The 23,864-nt window shown below is 37.6% G+C and overlaps 1 protein-coding gene across 1 annotated transcript in view; it reads right to left on the minus strand.

Annotated features, from left to right (window-relative positions):
- Positions 1–1,081: 1,081 nt before the first annotated feature.
- The window catches only part of LOC128815350 (macrophage mannose receptor 1-like), a 33,004-nt gene continuing 10,221 nt past the window's right edge, over positions 1,082–23,864 (minus strand). Inside the window, exons 11-30 of the mRNA XM_053992039.1 lie at positions 23,467–23,615; positions 20,647–20,846; positions 19,130–19,257; positions 18,419–18,506; positions 17,036–17,180; positions 15,972–16,007; positions 15,675–15,850; positions 15,092–15,159; positions 13,419–13,519; positions 12,342–12,478; positions 11,240–11,354; positions 10,546–10,742; positions 9,259–9,349; positions 7,661–7,893; positions 6,682–6,847; positions 5,447–5,599; positions 4,892–5,008; positions 4,531–4,692; positions 2,604–2,636; positions 1,082–1,970 (exon numbers count right to left, since the gene is read on the minus strand). Coding sequence (XP_053848014.1) covers positions 1,801–1,970; positions 2,604–2,636; positions 4,531–4,692; positions 4,892–5,008; positions 5,447–5,599; positions 6,682–6,847; positions 7,661–7,893; positions 9,259–9,349; positions 10,546–10,742; positions 11,240–11,354; positions 12,342–12,478; positions 13,419–13,519; positions 15,092–15,159; positions 15,675–15,850; positions 15,972–16,007; positions 17,036–17,180; positions 18,419–18,506; positions 19,130–19,257; positions 20,647–20,846; positions 23,467–23,615 — 2,665 coding nt within the window. The 3' untranslated portion in view covers positions 1,082–1,800. The remainder of the gene's footprint in view (positions 1,971–2,603; positions 2,637–4,530; positions 4,693–4,891; positions 5,009–5,446; positions 5,600–6,681; positions 6,848–7,660; positions 7,894–9,258; positions 9,350–10,545; positions 10,743–11,239; positions 11,355–12,341; positions 12,479–13,418; positions 13,520–15,091; positions 15,160–15,674; positions 15,851–15,971; positions 16,008–17,035; positions 17,181–18,418; positions 18,507–19,129; positions 19,258–20,646; positions 20,847–23,466; positions 23,616–23,864) is intronic.

Raw genomic sequence — 23,864 nt, forward strand, 5'->3', positions numbered from 1 at the left:
ATTTGCAGGTCACATTAAGGGAGGGCTTAGCATGAGCCTGGCTTGCAAGGGTAGCTCTAAGTCATAGAGCTGAATGGTGTCACAGGCACCAATGTGGTGGGGCACAAATAGAAGCTGACTTTCCTGAGTGAAATCATATTTCAGATACATCTAAAATAACAAAATGAAATTTCTCTAACAAAGGAAATCTCAAGGGAAAATATTTGGAGGAAACAATTCCTGCCCAGTTCTCTCTTTTCCTCACTAAGTGCCAGCCTGGGTCTAGTTCAAACTGGGCTTTCTTATCTTTCTTGTGTAAATGGATGCTTGTGAGGATTTATCCAGGGCTACAGTGGTGGGGAAAGATTAATGCAAACACTAGGGTAGGCTAAAAGAGGAATTGAGTACTTCAGAGTTCCCCATTTGACATGACCAAACAGCTTCATGCCAGTTGCAAACTTTTTGGGGTCAGTATCTTGTTTGCTGCGTAACACATTGTGCAATTACCTGTTCTCAGCAATGTCCTACGCTCTTGCTTGTATTTACACCAAGAAAACTGGAGTTCGGTGCTTAGGAATGCAGCTTCATAAGTTTGTTTTGTTTTTTGGGTTTGTTTTGGTTTGTTTTGGTTTCATCTTTTTCCCAACTTTCCAGCTTGCTCAATAGACTCTGTGCAGCCTGGGGAGGGCAGGTTGTTTCCTGGGGATATCTACTAAGCACTCTTTCTCATAAAGTGTTTAGTTTCTTAATTGTGTTTACAATTCACTTAAAAGCCATCTTACAGTGCTTTCTAATGTTTTTCTGACATCTAAAATTTAGTCTCTTGCAGGTTTCTAGCACAAAACCATCTGCTGCATTCCTTGGTTTTCAGTTCCTTTTTCTTAAATGGGAAGTTGGTGCTCATTCAAGTTGAATTCAAAGTGGTGAGGAGAGAAGGCCTTCTTGTTATTGACAGAAGAGTTACTGTGCTGACAGGAGCACCCCCCTTCCCCTTTCCCTCACTTGATTCACAGGGAATGTTGAAGCTGAAAATTATACTAATAGAAAATTAATTAATTAATTTATTTAAAAACATTAACAAAAAAGAAGCAAGAATGTCACGGTAAGAGTATTTTCATTTATGTAAGTGAACATAATACAGTTAAAAATCACATCACTGAATTGAAAAACTATTACAACTTATACCTGGTCTTAATATTCTTGCTGACATGAGCTGTGTTTTTCATAGCAGAAAATGAACATGACAAGGTTTTCTATCCCAAAGTTTTCTAAGAAAATAATATGAAGCAGTTTTATAAGTGTAATAGGATTTAGCCATAAAGAACAATAAAAGTACTGGTCTGAGGCAGTGAAGTTTGTGGAGTTAGATGAGTTCAAGTTTGCAAAAGAGTTAGACAGGTTCTAATTTTTGAGATTTTTTAGTGTCCACCATGTCACAGCAATGCAGTTCTAAATGCCATTTGTACTTTATTGGACATTCATTCTCACTAGTTGACGTTCACAGTCCTTTTTCAGTACACATGATTGTCTTTGACAATTTTTTTTGCATGACCCTCCTTGCTAAGGCACTTGAGAAAATCTTGACCATTACAAAATTATAACATCAAACTCTAATCCTGATTTTGAAAAATATGCACGATAAAAAAATCAGCTAGTGCTAAAGAGGAAAGTGATTTAATGTGTGTAACATTTAATGTAAGGTTACACTAGATCTCACTACAGACTTTTAACAGATACATCCTTTAATTTCAGTGAGTAATTTGCTGCTCCAAGTAACCTTCCACAGGACCCATCCTCACCAATTCTTCTGTCACCAAAACATCATCTTAATAGTGTTTCATTGCCAGAATCTGTTGAGAGCTGGTTTCGTCTTTTTCTTTTGTAGAAATAGGCTGCCATGCCAGCTCCAAAAACAGTTAAAACAGCCAAGAAAATGAGTGGCCAAACAGAGACATGAACAGGTGGGTGAGCCTCTTCATTCTTTTTCTTTTCTGAAATGAATCCATATAAGTGTGAGAAACCATAGTAGTTTTTATTTCCACATACAACATGAAAAGCATGAAGGAGATGCCCTCTCCTGCCTGAACTTGAAGGCTCTAATTCTGAGCCCTGAATTGCTGCTAATCAGTAGTTAGGTATCTGTTCCTAAAGCTAATATGGTTTTAGTGGATCTGGAGTACAGTAATGTACAATGCATGAAAGGGATGCTTTAAAATTTAATGAAAATGTACTCTTAAATGGATGTTGGAAGCTAATTATTGGAAATTAGTTTTACAATATTTTGTTACATGATTTACAATAAAATCTTTGTAAAAAACTTTCCTATACTTCTACATAGTTTCCAACAGCCAAGTTAAAGCATTCTGTAGCTGTTCTCAAAGTTCTTCTCAAGTCTGGTGACTGCTGAGCTTGCCAGCTCAGGGTTAGCCCTGCAGCAGTCCCACTGACCAAGAACAGGTGGGTGCCCCTGAGCATGTGAAAGGCACCATGGGGTCACCCCGAGTGATTGATAACTGTGCAACTCTCAGTAGGACTTCTTGTCTATAAGAGAGTGGTTTGGGAAAACGCATTTTAACTTCTTCCTCTATTTAGATTTTTCTTATTTTTCTTATGAAAGCTCTTACCTTTTTGCTTTATAGGACTCCCATTCGGCTCAACTTCAATAAATTTCAGAGAGAAATCATATGACACTTTATTAGAATCTGTATGTTTGACTCTTTGCAAAAATAGCACAGGAACAAAACCTTTTGAAGTTCTACCATCACATTAGTAACATATATGTCTGCTATAAAAGACAACAAATTGAGGCAAAAAATACATTGCTAAGCTTTCACCTTCCTACTTAACATTACTTTATTCACTTTTGAAACTTTATATTGTTTTTATATTACCAACATTAAAATACTGACTCTTTTCTATGTTCATTCAAAATACCTTTTCATATTTTTCCTGAAATATTAATTTTGATGTACTTAGAACATGATGTATCACTCTGGAGATTAGTTTTAAATGGCATATTTTGGGAAGATCTGCATGTCTAACTGTTTTTGGTTCCTAAACGTCTTCCCAAGAAAACGCCTACTGAATCACATGAGTAATCTTCCTATTCGCCTCTGTGTAAGATAGAGACAGAGAAAATTTAAAAACCTTTATTACATTGTTTTGATGTTGTTGAAGAAGTGCGGAAAAAAAAAAAACAGAAATGAAGAATTATACACAGAGAATTAAAGAGTTCTAAATTATCATGAAAATATTTTTCCTCTTGGCTCTTATACGTTACAGTTTGCAAACACCCTTGATTACGAGAGGAGAATTTTTAAAGGCAAACTATAAAGTGAAAGCAAAGCAGGATGCAAAATGAATAGATACAAACCAACTGTAAACCCTCCCAAGGCAGGAAATAGTATGTATGGGAGCTCTGTATGATTCAATGGATGAACTTCAGAGATTCCTTATTATTTTAGTATTATGTAGGATGGAATGTGTTTTGGATGTTTTTAGTAAGTCTTTAATAAGGATTAATTGATATACTGCCATGGGCATGTGCTGATTTAAGCACAGAAATTAACAGTGCATGGGAGATGACTATTTCTTGGCTACAGTTCAGCATCTTTTTCTAATTAAAGACTACTTGGAAAATGACTAAATGCTAACCCCAGATTTTCAGTTACTTTTTCACCACCTACTATGTCTTGAGATGTCTTTAGCATTAAAATCAAATTTTTTTCAACTTTTCATCTGAATAATAGAATCTTAAAAAAAGCTAGAAAATTAAACCTGATCTCACAGCTACTACAAAAGAAATGGCTACCTACCATTTTTTTTAGGTTAGATAGGTTGACTTTTAACATCTAAGTTAGAAGAATAAAATTATACTGCTTTATTGCAGACAATTTCCTTTGTATCTCCACTTGGGAATAATTTATGTAGTATTTTATCTCTGAAGCATTAGTCTGGTATATACAGTATTGAGTGAAATTTTCCAGAAATGCTGATGAGACGGCTTCTCTAATGACTTGAAGGTTTCATTTAGAATGGAAATATACCTCATATCATTCATTACTGCAATACAAACAGGTGACCTTTTAGGATCCCTGAGGCATTACTGTATCAGGCCAATATGAAGCCAGTTTGGTATGTTGGGACGTAATATATTTTTGAGAATAACAAGCTGGAAGATGAAGATTGGTTATTCACATTGATTCCTCCTTGCAAGGATATAATAACTGTTACAATAATCAGTTCTTGGAATAGTCATACCCTTGCACAGATGTTTGACTGGTACCATATCAACACCTGTGTTAGGTACTCAAAAGTTTCTGAAAGTTTCATTCTCAGCCTAGGCTGTACAGGATGTTACTGCATTTCCATGTAGACAGTGATTTGGAGAGCTTGTAGTCTGCAAAAACAGGCCACTACAAATGGTTAGAGAAGTGGAATATGCCAAACCAAACTGCCAGGAATTACTTCCACAGCTGTGGTGAAGGGCTGTAACAGTTACTAGTGAACAGATCTGTCCTGTCACTAAGGGCTGACACACTAAGGACTTACCTTTGGGTTTTTTGCAGATAAATCCTTTTTCTGCAGAGCAATCACTTTTGTCCCAATAGCCAGATGGTGCAGTTATTTCCACACACCGATGCTCCACATCCAACTCTTTCTCCTCCCAGTTAACAAAGTCCAGGACAGCATTATCTAGCCACAACCACTGGCCTACTCGAAGAGTAAAAAAAAATTAAAACATATCTATTTCATTAATATTTTAACTCCTTAGCTCAGCAATTTACTTTTAATATCCATTGTAAGCCACTCTTCAGCAGAATCCCATGTTTTTTTTGTAAAAGTACTGTAATCCTCAATTTTCTCATATTAGCAATGCATTTTTCCATTAAAAATTGAAATTTAGACGTACCTTCCACATTCTGGTAAAGTCCTATCCAAAAGCCTCCTACTTTATTTCCAAGTGGTTGAATTTTATGAGTCAGAAAGTGAGATTCATCCATGTTTTCTACTGAAACCAAGGTAGCTCCTGAAATGCATTAATAAGCAAATAACCATAACCTACATGAGTAACCATAACCTACATGTAATGACCTCCATTTTTCAGTCTGTACAAACAATAGCTCCTGTATTAATGCTGCTCTGTTGGTGTCTCCACTGCTTCTTGCAGAAGACAATGACCTGGAGATACTTAAAGACTGTGGCCCTCACTGCTGCCTCCAGGATGGTATCCCACAAGCCAGGATATAATGGGGAACTCATGCACAGGGAAGCTGTAGATCTAAGACAGAAGGCTGTACAAAGTGACTCGTGTCAGCTTATTTTCATTGTGCCAGCTTTAGAACAGCCTAGTAGGTAAAAAAAAATATTCCTTTTTTTTAAAAAAAATCAATATATTTACTTTTTTTATGATAGTTTTTTATAAACATTGGTACAAATCTTTTTAGTTGATAATGAAGGCTCTCACCTAAGCGAGCACACTCAAGGGAGGCCAGTGCCCAGGTTCTCTCAGCTGATGCTTCAAGGTAGTAGCAATGATCACGGTAAGGGATCCAAGCTTGGAGTTCATCTCCTTCAGGACAGTCTCCAGGCAGCTCAGCAGGGTCAGTAGGAGCTATCTCTAAAGAAGCCATATGGTATGAAATTCGTATTGCATTGTGAGTCATCTCTGATTCTATGACACGTGTGTAAATAGTGTGGGATTTCTCTCACCCGGCTTTATTTGTCTCAACATCTACTCATGACTATCCCCACATTCCCCCAACCCAGACAACATGGAGAGCCAAGCAGTCAAAAGTGTTAAACATCTTATTTCTCAAATCACATTTCTCAGGACAAGGAATTAAATTGCATCCTGCAACATCTAACTAATTGCCTTGGCAGTACTTTCTTGGCAGAAAGCAAACCCTGAGGGATGATACAAATCTCAAATTTGCCTTATCACAACACAGAAAGCTGTTGTAGGCTAATGAATCATTAATGCCACAGTCCCATGTTGTCTGGCTGCTTGGTCTCTTCATGTTGTCACTTTATGGGGAAAAAAAAAAGCCATCAGTGGAGCATGCCTCTGCCAAATCAGACTCTGTTTCTGATCGTGGGTGCAACTTCAATTCACTTTGATGGATCTTGCACTGCATAAGCAGACCAAATGTATGCAGACTTAAAACATAAAGGAGGGAAAACAGCACGATTCTACAAAATCTAGATGCAAACATGCCTCTGCATATATCAGAAAAGAGTTAAGGTAACATTCACATTGCCAAGGCTCTTACAGTTTTACCTCTAGCAATAGTGAATGGAAGTGAAAGTCTTGGCTGAGTGACACTCATGTGTGACCTTCCCCAGTTGAAGTTCATACAGTCAGTGCACAAACTCAGCACACACTTATATTGCACACAGGCTCATGTGATTTTTGGTCATGTCTTGTAAAGAGCAAGATATACCTTGAAGATAGAGCTTCATTTTATGGAAACAGTTTTACCATGATAGCAGTGCAGCCATATGAATTTGCACAAGGGCCTTTCCTGTGCCTAAATTCATACATCATCTAATAGCAAACATCCACATTCTGCTGGGAGTTAGATGCTACCCTGATACATAGTCCTCTGCAGGGGTGGCCCAAGCTAGAGCAAAATCTCCAGGATTAGACAATCTCATGGAATTAGGAATATGTCTTTAAAATTGTTACATGCCTTTGCTTACCATCTGATATCATGCAAACTGAAAAGTAGCTTTCATTGCAAGATGCTGTTTTCCAAGCACCATCAAGATCAAGGTAAACACAAGCATTGTTCTCCTTTGGTTCCCCTGCTGCCCATTTTGTGTACCTGGTTTTCCAGTTATTGGTCCATTTGTAATAGCCACCAGTCTGAAAACAAAGGAATTCTGGTAATATATATATATTTTAACATTAAAAGTTTTGTCACATAAATATAGTATAAATATATGTCTATTTTATTTTTCTGGGAAAAAAAGGAGCCATTTTTAAAAACCCTTTTCACTGTTCTAAGCAATGTCACCAGGCAATTTGAGTTATATAAGAACTACATATGAACAGTGTTCAACACTGCATTGCTTTTGGGAGGGTTTTTCTGAAGCAATAAACTTCTACAATATGGTAAGAAAGTCAGATGAGGCCATCTTAGGTCATTTAGTAAATCCTACATCAAGAGAAGCAATTACCGAGAATTTGTCCTCTCTGCTCTGCCTTATTTAAATTAAAATTTGGAGCTATTTGTGCATAAAGATTACTTGACATTAAACATTAAACAGTCAGCTTAAATCTTACAATATCTCCCTAATACAGTAACTTCTATTAATATATTAATAGCTCTAAGTATCCCCCTCTATAGCAGGGCATTTGACTTTCAGGATGGCCAGCAGTCACTTCATGACAGACGCACTGTCTGATTCTCAGTCTGCAGCTTGACTTCTGTTTCTGTTTCTAGAACTTTCTACTTTTATCTTCTGCTTCTTGCCTAACATTTTCTGTGATTCTTCACTCCGTTTGGTGGATGAAAATCCTTGACTAATTCTAACAGTACCCCTAGATTTTTGTGTATTTACACAGTGAAGCCATTCAGAATACAATTACTCCACTGTTCAAAACTGGTCGTCCAGAGGATGATTAGAGCAGGAAAGTTCCCTCAGCACCTACCCCTCCCATCTATCCAGCACTCACCATATTGCTGTTAAGACCAATCCATACAGGTTTTCCATTTTTCAGCATCTGGATCCACAAGAATGAATGGATGTAGGCATCTGAAATGCTGGCAAGTTCCGCAGATTTGTCTTGGCAACTTCTTCTGGCCTCTTCCCATTGCATTTCAGATGAAATGATTGAATAGCTACTGTCACCATAACGAGTAAAGCCAGAGGCTGGATTTGTTGTTGGCAATTCAGGCTGTGAGGGAACTATGGAGGAAAAACTGAATGGATGAATTTACAACATATTGCTCTTCTGTAGCACTCAAGCTATAAAAAATTAGTCAAAAGGCTCAAGTCAATAAAAGTCAAAATCTTTGTTTAAACTCATGAGCAAAACAACAAAAACCTAAATAAAAACAAACTAAATAAAACATCCCCAAACCCCCAAAAAATGTCAAACATAACTTTCAAGACATGGAGCAAGTTTGTTAATGTAATAAGATGAGTGAAATCTTGGATGCCCTGAAGTAGAGTATACTTTCTACAGACTTGACCGGTCCAGTCTAAGACTCCTAGATTGCATATTTCAGATTCTGTGCTTTAAGTTATTTGACTAAATCTGAATATCTGAGTATACATTTATTTCTGGTCACTGGTGGATAGAACTTAGGATGAGGCATTTAAGGCATTAACTGTTGTAATCTCTAGTCTCAGTCTAAGACTTTGAGACCTGGTGTTAATTGATCACCACTCGCTGTTCACTCCAACTTCTTGGCCTGTCGGTAAGGGTTGCCAGAATGTTGCCTGCATGCTTGAGTCAGGCAGTGTATATTTCCACCCTTGAGACTGTAAATATATTCAGAAGAGCTGGAACTGGGATCAAAAAAATTAAAAATGCCTCCATAAAACTATATATTTGCTGTGCAGGGAGGGGGTCTTCTTACAAACATGTTAGCTGTGCTGAGAGTGAACAGGCTGCAGGAACTGACTGAAGTGAGGGATCAGGGAATAATTTTTACTTTAATAAAGCTGAGGCAAAATTGTTTTGTTATCAGTGCTTCACCTTCTCTACTCCCATAATATGCTTGGACAGCTGTGATTTGTATAATTAAAATTCTACAGGAGTAGAGTCAACATTCATTACTCATTTTGGTGTAAAAAATAACAATATTCTTCTACAATAAAGATATATCCAAGAAGCTGTACAATTTGATTTACATCACATATGATGGCATTCAGTAGAAATTGTGAGAGAGGATTAAATGTTCTGCTCAGATTCATCCAAGAGAATGGGAAGATCACTGCAAGAACATGATTTATACTGCACTTAGACAGGATGCTTAAACCTCTTATACTTCACTGAGAAAAAAAAAAAGCCATTTTCATTTATTATTCTCTAGTATTACTCATTATTAGGTACAAAACTCCAATTAAGATAGTGGTTCCTCTCCAGCAATTTCTGTGAAACAATTTGTACTTTAAACATAGCACTGGCTTGACACTGATGGAGCTCTGAAAGCCTGAGATTCAGAATGAGACTCAAAGCTGGAAGAAATCACATCAGGTTATATATTCATCTTTTCTAACCAAGGTACTCTTCCTCTTTAGGAGACTGGGTCGAACAGAACTCACGTGAATTCATCTGGCACACGTAGCCTCTTTCATTGTCACAGCTATCATCTCTCCACTTGCCATCTGACTTCGTGATGAAGACGCAATCTGTCTGAAGGGGAGGGGAAGAGTCACAGCCATTACAAGAGGCCATGGGGAGGGGTGAGCTGAAGCTCCTATACTGCTAGTGCAGGCCTGATGGCAAAGAGGAGAGGAGCTCATTGAACACCTGTGTAATTAGTTCAAAGTTCCTAGGTTTCTGCCAAGCAACTTGACCTGATGTTTATTGACCTGACCCCTTAAATTTGAACCAGGCTTCCACAGGTGCCAGTAAAGGTCTGAAAGAAGTAAATTAAAACTCATTTTACCAGTTTTATTAAGAACCCTATAAATGACTAAGGTACCTATAATAAATCTTCTCTGTTCTTATTTACAGTTATATAGATCTGTTTCAAAACATTTTTATCAATGAGAAAAACAATATAAGAACTACTGTTAAATGCTCTTGTCTACACTAGTCTAACTGAAGCAAGCTCTTTTGCAGAAAGCAGATACTCTTTGCTTTTTTTTATAGTCATTATCAAGTTACCATTATCAGATGCAACAAAGTATTTTCTCTTTACTTCCTTATGTTTACTTGCTCCAGTATTTCCTTCAAGACTCCCCTGATTTCAAGATTGGCCGTGGCAGTCTTCTGGCATGTCATCCAAGTTTCTCCTTTATGCTGATTTACATAAGTTTTAGTCATCAGCTAAAATTGACTGATGGCAAATGTTAAAAATCTTGGGTGAGTAACTGCCAATCATTTCCTCAGAAATTACCACCTTTGGAAAAGAGCCTGAGTTTCTACAGAGAAAGAGTAATTTCACTGAAGATATCAATTTGTACCATCAGAAATGAGTAAAGCAGTGTGGGAGCACATTAGCCAGAAGTGGGACATACACACAGCCAAATTATGGTTGCATAAAAAAATCTTAATTTTGGTTTATCATACTTTGTCTTTGGTGTTGCAGCTTTAGTATTTGCATTAATGCAGTTTGGGGATAAACTGATATAAGTTTCTCCAAGTTTCTTTTACAGAGCTGTTTTTTTGCAATAGTTCCAATGGAAGGCTTAAAATCCCTCTTCTACAGAACCTTTGCCAAACACTTTGGTGTATTTGGAATCATTATCAGACAATTTGCTAAACCCCACTGTGCTTACAAAAGGACTTGTTTCAGCATCCTATTATTGCTGCTGTAGTTTTTCTTTTAGGAAAGTCAACTAGCTGCCCAAGGTATAGATAGAGGTTACGTAAATTTCCTGTACCTCCAGAGCATCATCTGTCAATGTTTCATACTCATAAAAGTCAAAGAAGCTTTGCTGCTTTTCTGGTGCACCATTAACCCAGTTGGTGTAGGAAACAGTGCTTCCATCTGTCCAAAGAAATGTGGACTCTTTGTTGATATCATTCATCCCAATCCAAACATTAGTTATGGCATACTTCAAATGATAGAAAAGGAAAGCTGGAGAAAAGCAAAGATTTCTCATTAAGGAAAGCTCATCGTGACTTGCCCAAAAGAGAGCAAATATGCAAAAACCCATAGTGGGAGACATAATAAAAGGATAACACTTTCCCCTACACAGCGCATCTGCTATTAATTAAATGTTTAGATCCCTTCCCCACATGTGTATACCTACATAGGGTTTCAGGAAATCCTATTGCCAGTGAGAGAGACAGGAAATACAGATTTCTGTCATTATGAGAGATCTGTGCAACCACCCTTAGAACCCACTGGAAGTTTCATGAAAACAAAGCACCTGAAAGAACTAGAAACAAACTTTATTTCTTATATGTAATAATTTAGATATTGCCTTGTAGTTTGAAGTTAAAATGAACCATGGACTCACCTGGCTAATAATCAATTTTCATCAGGTAATCCCATATTTTATATTGGAGAGTATAGAAGTTTCTTTAGTGAGAGATTGAGATTTTTTCTTTCAATAGAGCCTATACACATACCTTGTACTTGTTCATTTGGTATAGTAGCCAGGTTTCCTCCCAATTTGAAGCAAACATCTCGTGCAGCATGCCATGTGAGATTTCTTGTTATATTGGAAGCAAATACTTTGAAACACTGGAAACAAATCAAGCACTTTTTTCAAACTAGCCAAGACTGGAACTTTCTATGTGAATATTATCTCTAGATAATTAGCTCTAAAATGTACTTTTCTGCAGAAAAAGAAATCAGGGCTAGAATGAGTGACAGAGCTCAGGAGTAGAAAGTCTGGATGCCCACCCAGGCATACACTTTTCCCCCCTCATTGCACAAGGTGTAATCTGGTATCAATTGAAGTGATTGTAACAAGGTCAAGTACATAATCACTTTTCACATTTTCATCTGCCTTCTTCCTGCAGGAATAGAGGCATCATTTAAAACCAAGAAAATGTGGCTTTGGCTGCAGGGAATAATCTCTGCTGTGCTTTGTCCTCCTTCTGATGACTGTGGTTACAACTGTTCATCCTGCCAAAGGTTGTGAAATATCCTTTGGCACATTGACCTAACATTCTGAGGGTGTAATACCAGCACAGTGGTGGATGGAGCTTCAACTCAGATTGGTACAAACTCTTCTCTTACAGCAATGAGGACTTCCAGACTGTGTCTGAATGCAAAGCTGTACTCAAAACAATTGTAGTTCAGCATCATCTTTCTGAATTCAAAGCTTTGTGAACCCCTACAGGCCGAAGGGATTACTCAAATACATTCTTTCTAAACCTTTCCAACTTTTTACAAGACTGACCATTACAAACTTCTATTTCTAAACAAAATAATGTACACGAAGAAAGAAGGACAGGTTTTCTTAAACAGTAACAGTATATTTTAAGCCTGCACAAACTATGTTGTCTGAAACGTATTCAGCATACATCTACTGTTATTGTATTTCTCTGCAAAGTTAAGTGTCTAAGTCACCTAAAAAAAAAGCCCAGCCATCCAGTCTGCACATTTTGACTAAGTAATAACTCTCCAGATTTACTTAATATTCATTAAAAATGTGAGGTTTTTGGGATTTTCTCTTCAGTTCTACTGCTTTACACAATTTACTGAAGATATTTGTTAACATACCTTGTTGTTAAAAAAAATCCAACTTTCTGGACATCCTCCGGGAGGCAATGGAGAAGGTAATGCTGAATTAATAGAACTGTTATGTTTTTCACATACAAATTTATTGGCAGAACCACAGTTAATGTCATTCCACAATCCTGGAAAAAACAAAACATAAAAATTCAACATGTTATAGTATTTAATATTTAGTAATAATAATTTTTCACTTTTTTTTTTTAACACCATTTTCTCTGTTTTGTACTTCAGGCTTGATCTAAAGGCAAAGTAACCATGGCACCTTCAAATAAGCTCTAATTAGTCACTGTAGCCCCTTGTAGTTAATTTGAGCTCCCTGACCCATCTGCTCCTCATTCAGGGCTCTCTTCACACTGTCTATACCTGTTTATGGGGTTTTTTTTTGAGCTCTGGCATCATCACATTGCAGGCAACAGGAGAAATACAAATTTGAAAAGAAAGTAAGTAAATTTGAAAGCAAGCAAATTTGAAAAGAAAATGCATCAGAAATGGATGAGATAGGAAATACTAAGTCAATCTAATGGCACAATACAGTGTTCAAACATACTGCATGAATTCTTTGTAAAACATAATTGAGAGATCAACATGTGCTTACTAAATTTCCATTAGCCTCATTAAAGTTACAGAAATAGACCCAAGAGGAAAAACATATCTTAGGACATTAGATGTATTTGTTTCTTTCCTCATTGACTTGTACCTTCAACTCCTGTTTCCTGGAGCTGCTATAAATGTTTTCTTAAGTTCATGGTAGAGAAGATAGACTATACAAATTTTTACTGAAAGAAGTAGTGATAAGCCCTGTAAAAAGGACAAAACCCAGAAGGAAATATCTGCATTAAATTATGGTACTGAAATGTCCCCATTCTAAGGGCATAGCCTCTTCCATGGCTGGTGGTCCCATGACTGGGAAGAGTTACTGCATTGTGCTGGTTTGTCACTGGAAAGAAATTGCAGAAAACAGCTACCAAAGATTGTGTGACAGTTGACAGCAGATGTTTGACAGCATCAGTTATAATCCAAGCAGAGACAAATAAAATCTAATAGTTTTGTATTGCCACTTACCGTGCTCTGAAAGCATTACCACACAATTTTCTTCATTATTTGCAAAATTGGGTTCATTAGGAGCCCAGGCCACATAAGTTACTGGAGTTCCATCCACCCAGCTTAAAGAAAAGATATACGAGTAGTTATTAATTAATACCTTCATTTATGATATGGTAGTCTTAATGAACACCTCATGAGTAAGAATGTCTATGAGGATTCATGGGAACTGACTATAATGGGAAGGACTATTAGAGATTGCCCTTTCTTTACTTGATTATTTTAATTTGAAGAAATTGCTGTAAAATATTTCTGGTTGCAAATTAGAAAAAGAATACACCAAGCATATTTTCTCTTAATGGCCACTTCTTTTTGACAACATTTAATAAGAGAAATCAAAATCAGTTGTTCATAATACAGAGAAGGATATTAAAATTTTGTCTTAATAGTAATTTTTATCTTAATAGTTATTACAATAGCTATTCCTAGGTAATACTATGATTTTCAGTCTGAGCATTCCTGGTGTTTTTGTAGGTGAAAACAAGAATGAAAATACTTTTCTCTGCATTTACCCTGCTCTGTGGGGGGTGTAGGAGGGAGTGTTCCATTTTCCTGAAAACTAAAGGATATTGTGTCAACTTTAAAACCATCCTTTCTAAAGTACCAAAGTTGCAACTTTTTCCTCAATGTTTGCCTGCTTTTTACTTTAATATATTGCTATTGGAGGAAGAAGATGTTGTTACCATGTTTTTTAATCAGTATTTCAGAATTTAGATCATTAAGACTGAAGTGGGAAAAAAATTCAGCTGTATCATCTGTGTCTTGCTGTTGCTGATACTATTGATCTAAACAAAGGAAATTCTCACTGGATCCATGGAGTGCTATATGTCCCTAATTTGACTCCTAAATCAGGAGGTTAAAGTAATTTATCACCTTCTCTCCCCACTTCTCTTCTGCCTTTCTCAAGGTAAGTGATTTACATATATTAAAACAATGGCATTAAAATAGAAAGGCTGAAGTCAAATCTCCTCTAACCTTTTCCAGGTCAATCTCAGAAGCAGCTCCTTTTCACCTCCCAGGCACATCCTAACTAGCAGGTAGGAAGGTAAACAGTGTATCATGCTCTTCGGTATCTCTTAGCTTAGTTTTGTGTTGATTTGTGTGTTGGTCTTTTCAGAATACTTGTTACTGTTTCTGTACTGTAAATTACTGCTGACTTTTCTCCTGGAATAGGAGTTTGCAGAGACTACCTTTTGTACTCATTGCCTGTGTCTTCCTAACTCTGGAGAATCCCTCTGATATATAGATAACAAGCATAAGAAACCCAAACCCTATGATATAGAGCATGTTTTAAGTGTATGTGTGTATGTTTATAGGTATAAAATTCAGCATAGTGAAGTATCACTCCGATTTATGGGGCAAATCTCTTGAAGAAACTTGAGAAAGTGTGTATGGAGAGTAGAGCTGCCAAGATTTTCTTTGGCTAAGTGCTTACTCAAGGAAAAAAGATTCTTTTACTATTTATTTTTTGGGGAAACTATTGGACTTTAGAATATTCTAGAACTATTCCATTTTGCTTTGTACATGGTATGTGGAACATCCTTCAGACCTTCAAGAGAACATATTCAGTCCCTGCAACTTCATAAAATATTTGTTTCTACATGTTAGAAGCTGCACCAATCTTCTTAACTTACCTGAACTTTTTATCAAGGCTCACTCTTAGACCAATGAAGTATCCTACTGGCTCTCCCCTATAGCTCTCCTAAATCAGAAAGACACTACTTCAATTAAAAAAAAAATAAATATTTGAAGCAAAACAAGCAGAAATTGATACACCATTGATTAGGTCCACAGAGCAGCCACTGAAGTCCATAGCAGTACAGCACGTGCTTGCAGTTAACCACAGCAATGTGTTTATATGCCCAGGCACAGAAGTCAGGTTTTTATCTGGGACACGAGCCAACACCTGCAGAACTGAAGGCCCTTAGGATGGAGTAGAAAAGAAGCAGATTTTGAATCAGAAACTTGTACTCCTTTTTTATTCTCCCTCAAAGACCAGCTGCTTTCCCAAAGAGTTGGTACCTTCCCACATCACTCTTCCTGTCAACTGCATCAGCAGGGGAGGGGGAGGCCAAATCCCACAGGATCAAAGGGTGAATCTGGGGATATTTCATTAATGAAAATGCTGATGGCTCTGCTTCTAGGACAACTCAAGTCGTACAAGCAGATTGTCAAAAGCGTTTCTACTTTAGGCTGCCCGTTTGTAATGGTTCTTACATTTTCTTTTAGTGCTCTCTTTAGGAACCTTCTCTCACTGTTACTACTAACAACAGCTAGGTCTGCGGAATTCTTCCTGCAAAACTCTTGGGCTCTTTCCATGGAGACCTGTTCTTTGCTGATATAGTAGAGCGTATCTTCATATATGACCCATCCATCTGCAGTGGTTTTATATTCTGGAAGATAAATAAGGTACCTTCAAATTTTATGTGTGTAGAACACAAAAGCTTTTTGTAGAATAACAACTTTAGGAAAAAAAATTATTAATAATAAGAATAAATATATACAAAGACCTACCATATGTGTCAATTGGTTCAGGCTTTAATGACACTCCTGCAAAGGAAGAAAATAGAAGGCATGATGCATGTCTTTAGAATGTGTTATGATGTAGCTTGTGACTGACTGCAAGAAGCAGTGAGAAGCAGATCAGGATCCTTCACCCCTTTGCCATTGACTAGCAAGCAGGTTTAGCCACGCAGTCCAGCTTCATGCTGCTCAATATGCAAGGTCATCTACTTTAACTTTGTGTCATAAGCAGTGCTTCACTTCAGAAAAGCCATAGCTTTGGCTGAATCACATTCCTGCACAGAGCAAGGCAAGAGAAAATTGCTCTTCAGGCCTGTAAGTCACAGTAGACTTATCTGAAACATTTTAAACTGTGACCTACAGCTCCTTTACTGATCCATAAGTAGATATTCTGTAATTCACCTGGGGGTATTTTCATCAAGATGGAGAGAATTTCCACTAGATTTATTTTAGCTCTATCAAGAAAACTCTCTGAGTAATATTAATAAGCAAAAGGAAATATGACTTTATGTATGTGCATATATATATATCTAGGTATAGATATAGATACATATGAGGACTGTGAGTTATTTCTGGTTTGGATAGAAAAAGAAATAGCACAGCTATGAACCATTGCTTTTCCAAAAGCAGTTGAATCCTGAATAATTCTACAGGAGAACCTGAAGTACCAACAAATCCGACAAAAATGTCACACTTGATTTGTAGCTTCACCTGCATTAGTATAAAAACGAGTATTGTAAGGAATACAAGCCCTTACAACTCCTTAACTCCAACATTACAAAAATAAAACCAAAAGTTACTTAATATAAAAAAAAATTGTAATCTTGCACATATATGCATTATTTATACACCCTATTTTATGTAACAAACCTTCAATTCATTCTTACCATTCATAACTGAAAAATCTCAGCCCATAATACGTTACTTAATACTCTCAACCTTCATTTGGAAAAAGTAGTTCTTCAAAATTTTGTGTCTTTCTCCAGTAACTTAACTTAGAAAGCAATTACTTATTGAAGTTTTTTAATCTTCTTGCTGAAAAAGAAGAAATCTACCTTGTTTTATTTGGCAAACCCAGTTATGCTGTACTTGACAGACCGAAAGAGACCATGGTTGAGAATATCCTGTACGACGGAATGAGCCACAAAACTGGAGTCGTCCTGAATTCCTTGGACTATCATCCCAGTTTGTGTACCTAACCTATAGAAAAAAATCAACTTTGTTACTCTTTTCATCTGTTTCAGTAGCTGTACTTTCCACTGGAAAATGGAAACTAATTGCTTTTGTCTCAAAGATTCTGGTTTTAGCTAAAAAGCACTGCAAATACTATAGGGAAAGCTATAGGTATAAGGATTTTAGAGTGGGCCAATGATGTCAGTGTTCAGGCATGGCTGTCTTGCCATGGAGGGCTTTTTTGTTTGTGCCCTGAGCCATAGACAGACAGAAGAGAAACAGGCAAAGGAACTGTTTGTAATGAACTTTACCTAGCTGTGAATTTCACCCACATATCACTAATCATGTGCAGACAGGGTACTTTTCACTCCACATCTGACCTGGTTCAAAATTACACTGTCCAACATCTGTCTGGTGGCAGTGACCATGTCATGCATAAATTGAGCATTACCTTTTCCCTTCCCTGTGGTTAATGAGGATGGGAGTGTGACTTTTGAGAGGGAAGACATGTCCTACAAATCTAGAGGAGGTACCTCTGAAGAAACTGACATCCAAATGAGACACATGTGATACAACCTACTTATTATTATCAAGAATTCTTGATAATGTCCCTTTATGAAACTTTTGTGGAAAGTAATGTGAACAGGATAAGATAAAAGATCCTTGCTTGTGTTAAAGAAACCCAAAGAATAGGGAGTAGTAGTAAATGAGGTAGTAAAAGTAGAGGGGAATAAAGAGTAGAATCCTGTAGGAATGTTTTTCACAGCTGTTGATATTTGCATGGGCTCAAGAGATGACTGGATAAATTCCCAGAAATAAATAAATTAAAATTACAGATCTGAGCTTCAGCTTTAAAAGACCATGAGCTATCACTTAATGGGGGATTCAGGAGTATACTGGGAAACATGCTTGTTGTTTGATTAGCTTTTTAGATGCTTGTGGCTACTATGAGAGACAGGATACATGATATAGCATAATGAATTTTTTATGTCTTGAACTTAGGTGGAAATATTATCTTCTTTGAAGAGAAAATAATTTGGAGTGTTACACAGAAACCTACAGAATCTGATGAGACACAGATAATTTCCATGTATTCGAATGTTTAGCTGTGGTATTAGTCATGACAATACAGATTAGCAGCTACATGAATGTTTGAAGGATTGGTGGTTTCTTTAATGAGGAAAACAGGAAAAAGTCAAAAAGTCTATGTACAAATCCCAAAGTACCTTAAGCAAACAAATATGATGAAAAATTAAGATACTCACTGGAGAGCCATCACTCCAGGCAAATCCTTCATCTGGATTTAAGGAAAATATACCCAGCCAAACTATTTCAAACATACAGGGAGAGGTTCTAAAAGAAAGCACAGGACAGAGCAGTGAGTAAACATCAGCACAAAAAAGTCCAGAAATACATAGGTGAACTTTCTAGAGCACATTGTGAAAGCAGTGAAGTTGCAAATTTCCCTATTACCTTTGGTGAAGTGCATACACATGTTCTTCGTAGAAATGTGTCATATTTTTGTGGTTCAGTGTCAGCAGCTTAGTTATCAGACTTATTAGTAGTATTGATCATGTATTTCCCTAATGTACTATTCAATCAGGGAAAACCTTCACAGATTCAAAAAGTAGTTTCAGCACTGACCACTGAAAGGTTGATGCATATCTACATCAACAGTAGATACATTTATGATATTTTCTACCCTTGTAGAAATACTGCTAATTTAATGTGTTTCTAAACTATATCTAGCAAGCATGATACTGGTGGAGATTTAAAAAAAAAAAAATTCTTGACAGAAATCACTGGTTTTTTCCATGAAAAGTTTAAAATAGTACTGCACAGATAAATTTCAAAGTATCACAGGTCTTTTGGCTTTTGAGGAATCCATACATTTTAGAAGTCACCTAGGATCATTCATAATAGTTCATATGAAAAGTTTTTGAATCCAGTAAGATAAATACACATCAAATACCAACCTCATTGCTTGGACTAGTAATGGCATCTCCTCCTTAATGTTAATGGTGACCAGATCCCCTCCTATTTGTCTGCAAAAATCTCGAGCTTCAAACCATGATTTCTTTCTATTTTTTGATCTGCAAAAACACTATGGAGAAATTAATTAAAAACATATTATATACATATTACAATAATAAAATAATTATAGTCTTGCTTAAACATAAATGAGGTTTCATATGAGCTGAGTAAAAGTCCAGAAGAGAAATAACGTTTCCCACTCTGTTCCTAGAATTTTTACACTAGAGCTGCCTACCTATTTAGCATAGTGGTTTTAAAAAAATTAATTGCTAGAAGGGAAAAAGGAATACAACTCCCCAACTCCCTTTAATTTGTTTTAATTGAAGAAAGGCCCAAACCAGCTTCCATATGAAGGGAAAGAAGAGTAGCTGTGGTTGAGAGGCAAAACGATCTGAGACGAGTCTGAAGATTCAAGCAAAAGAACGACTTCATGGTAATTTACAACTCTCACTTTACATTTGCAGTATGATGTCTAACTTGTTTAAGAGACAACAAGTACAGATTTGACCAAAGTTAAAATTATCATTTGGGGATAAAGGAGCCCAAATGCATAGCATTCCAGATGAATTTGAAAGAAATAAAAAAAAAAAAAATAAAAAAAAAAAGAGAAGGACTCATTAATTCAATTAAGTGATAAAAAACATTAACAACTTACACTTAGCACATTTCAACTTTGCATGATCCCAAACCACTGTTTGCACATTACACTCATTTCTTGTTCAAACTCCTTTTTTATGCCTGCTAAGATACAGCTGACTGTACTTCAAACACAAGTTATCTGCAGCTTTGCACCAGAAACTCTCAAGTAAATGTCCTTCATAAACACTGGTTTAATTAACCTTTCACATGACTTTTTATCCTTTTTTTTTTTGTGGAGTAATGTGCTGATTTTAACAAGGTCCAGCCTTAGGCATTGTGCTGCTGTAGGCTACACATCACTTTTTCTGTTTGTTCTCTGAACTGCCACACTTTTCAGGTGAACACCACATCTTTGCACAACAGACATAAAGAGCAGCACTGACAAACCAGCTTTGCTGCTTCTGCTGTTTAATACAGAATTTTGACATTTTCCTTTTAATAATTTTAATATGGAGTTATTTTCTGTTTTTTCTTTTCTTTTTCGTTTCTTTTTTTTATGTCTTTTTTGGGCCTTGATATTTATGTTCCTCTTCTTTCATTTCCTGCTCCAGTTCCTTCAACCCCTGAAACACAAACTTCCTCATTTTCTTTCCTGTGCCCTTCTCCCGTCCCTTCCCTTCCCTCCCTTCAACCTTTTCTTCCTTAGTTTCTCCCCTCTCATGGATATTTTCCTTAGAAGAATTTTGGGGGTTTTGTTTTTTTCTCTATTCCAATCTCAGATATTGCAAAATGAAGATGTCAGTTCCTTTTTATTTTTTTTTCTTGTTTAGTTTTTTTTTCCCCCACTCAAGCTGCTTCTTTTAACTATTTAGGCACTTACTTTAAAACAGGAACTCCTATGGTTGTTTGATACCCAACCTTCAGGGCATGTGGGGACCAGAGCAGTAGTTGGAATAGGTGGAGCTGTTGCACCCTTTGCCCACTGCTTGCAAATATATTTTTGCTTTGTCTCACAGTCAAGAACATCCCATAATCCAGCTGCATTCCCAGTTCTCATGGCTACACATCCTCGATTATTTCCTTTATGATAAAAAAACAAACAAACAAACATGTTGGATATTTTCTAAAGTGTGAATTATTTAATTCTGTCAAATATATTGAGCAGCATGGTCATTATGGGGTTCTGTTGGTGAACACACTTCCCCAGTAAAAAATAGCCCCCGTAAAAAAAAAAAAATCCACATTCGCATCAGTGCCTTTTTATCAATATTTTTATTCATGTAAGAGCTTTTCTGTCTTATGTTAGATTAACTGAAAGGCTTTTGGTAATTGAGAGAGACAACACTTACTAGATTTCCTTCATTCATATGCTTTCACCTTCTGTGTGGAGCTCTGGGAGATCTATATGTTGCATCCCAGAGTTTGGGTTTAGATTAGGGTTTTTAATTTATGTTAAAATGGGTTCTGTAATCCCGCATTTCCCCCGTGTTGTTCCCCCCCCATGGTTTCTGGCCCCATATTGCCTGCTGCCGGATTCTTACCCCTGTGCCGCTCCTGTAACCACCCTGCCGTCGGGCCCCGGGAAACCCCGTGCTGGCCACCCCAAGCCACACGATCCCGCTCAGCCCAAGGCTCGGTGCCCGCCCCTGCGGGGTTCTCTGGTTGGTCGCTGTTGCTGGCGTCAACCCCGCGGCAGCCGCCCCTATTGGGCAGCAGGCCGTGGATCCTCTCGCCCCGCCCCTCCATAAAGCCCTATCCCGCCGGCAGTCAGGCGCCATTTTCTCCCATGCGAGTGCCGGGAGCGGTCGCGTCTTTCCATCGAACCGCGCCATGTGTGACCAATAAACCGTTCCTGCCAAGCACGGAGTAAATGGACAAATTCCTTTCTTCTTTGCCGGGTCCCTAGCGCATGGTAACAGAGGCTGGCCAGCCCACACGCCCGAGACACAGAGCCGTGTCCAGGAACCCGCGGCAGCAAACCCCAGCAGCACGTGGAAGCTATGCCACAGCCAGGCTCCCAAGAGCCGCGTGCAGCCGGGGAGAGCGAAAACCCGCGCCGCATCTATAAGCATAACCTCCCTTTCCAGAAGTGATTTTATGTATCTTTCCCACTATATCTTTATTACAGATTCAGTTCATTTACTAATGACTTATTCATCTGTATTTCCCCATATCTCTCTGTAACCATTTTAATGTTGGCACCAAATTTGTCTTTTAGCAAAGTTTAGATGCCAAGGCAGCTTTAGCAGGAAAGCTAAAGCTCTCTTTACATATTAAAGAGAAAGGTTTATTTCATGTAATCTTAACAGTTCCTGGATACTTTTGCAGCCATGCTTAGTCCTGACTTCATGCCATCAATTTCCTCCATAACCTATTTTTTTGATATTTCAGCTTGAAATAGACTCTCCAAAGATACTCCCACAAAGAAACTTTCCAGCACAGAAAGTCCATTTTCTTCTTAGGGAACACAAATGCAAACAGATTTTTCTTTACTGTTCCAGCCTGATTGTTTAGGAATGCATTTGCTGTGGGTACTTTGGTTTGCAAGCTGCAGTGCCAACTAGAGATTGAGCTCTGACTGGTGAGACCCAAGGCAAAGGGCTGTGAACTGGTACTGACCCTTTGCATAGCAAAGGGCACAGGCACCAGTGGTCCAGCCAGGTGACTGGACACCCAAAGACTCAGCAGGGGCCAAGGACCCCAGACATTACTGCTTTTAGACTTTAAAACAGCCCAGGGTTTCCTTTGTTCATGGACCCTCCTTGGAGGCACCCAGCTCAAGCTTCGTATTTTATTATTACACCATGATTGAATTATTTTAGGGATCAAAAAATCTGGGGAAAGCTGGGTTCAAGCTGTTAAGGAAACTTTGTCTTAGTGTGTGAGTGTGGGGGTGTAGCTGGGGAGGGACCTTGGTCCCAGCTCAGGTGGTGTGAGTGTGACTCCAGAGTGGCACTTGGATGGTCAGAGGGGGAAGATTCCTTAACATGACTTTCAAATGCTCTCTTCATGCCCTGATCATCTTCTGACAGCACAGACTCCCTGGCAAGCTTTCTTCTTATGGCATTTGCTAAGGTTTTATTAGTCTTTGTCTTTCATAATTTTTTATTGTTTTTATTTTATATTTTATAGCCTCACTGAAGGTTTTCAGTAAAGTCTTCAGACAAATGATCACTAAGAGAAACATAGTATATCCCACGGAGAAGAGATTTCCTCATGGCATCATGAAATCTTGTTTTCTGTGCTTCTGCACAGTATGAACCCATGAATGCAGTTTTCTTAGTATCACACATAAAAATAATAATGGCACAATGATTTTTGACACTTTGAGTTTGGAATTCTAACTTAAATCCACATTACAGTCGCTCTGTTTCAAACTCTTCTCCCAGGCTAACTTTTTCACTAGAGGGACATGTGTGGAATCGTCTTAGGACCCATTTGTAACTCCTTTTATCTCCCTGTGAAGATGGGCCAAAAGTTAATCTTATGGGTAAATATATCAGATGTCCAAATATAAAAGTGCAGTTTAAAATTTTCCCTTTGAAATTAGAATATGGGATTTGAAAAGTGCACATACTTATAAAATATACTGAAAGTTTAAAACATAAAATTTATGTTTTATGTTATAAAACATAAAACATTATACCAACGCAAATCTAAATGTCAAAGAGCACCCACCACCCCTCACCACAGCACCCACCAGGCATTCCTGCATCCCAGTGTGTGAAGGAGACAGCTTCACCATTGGCCCAGCTGAAAGCGCCTTGATCCTGCACATCAGAGAGGCCAAGCCAGAAATATTTCTCAGGCCTCAGCCCAACAAGGCTAGTCAAATAGGCTTGCTCATACCTGTAAAAGACATCATCAACATGCAAGTGAAAACAAAGTCATTTACCCAAATCCTGCTAGTCTACTGTGATGATGGAATTTTTTTCTCTTATTCCTTGCTTCAGGCTAGGGTCAGAAGACCCTATATAGGATTAAGATTCCATATTAACAACAAAAAAAAACAAGACTTTTTTGTTATTCAACTAGAGACCTCATATGTTACTTGACCATTTTGCTGCTTGGTGTTGTGTTAGCTTTTCTAGGAATATT

This window comes from Vidua macroura, chromosome 1, assembly GCF_024509145.1.
Source record: "Vidua macroura isolate BioBank_ID:100142 chromosome 1, ASM2450914v1, whole genome shotgun sequence".
Classification (NCBI taxonomy): Eukaryota; Metazoa; Chordata; class Aves; order Passeriformes; family Viduidae; genus Vidua; species Vidua macroura.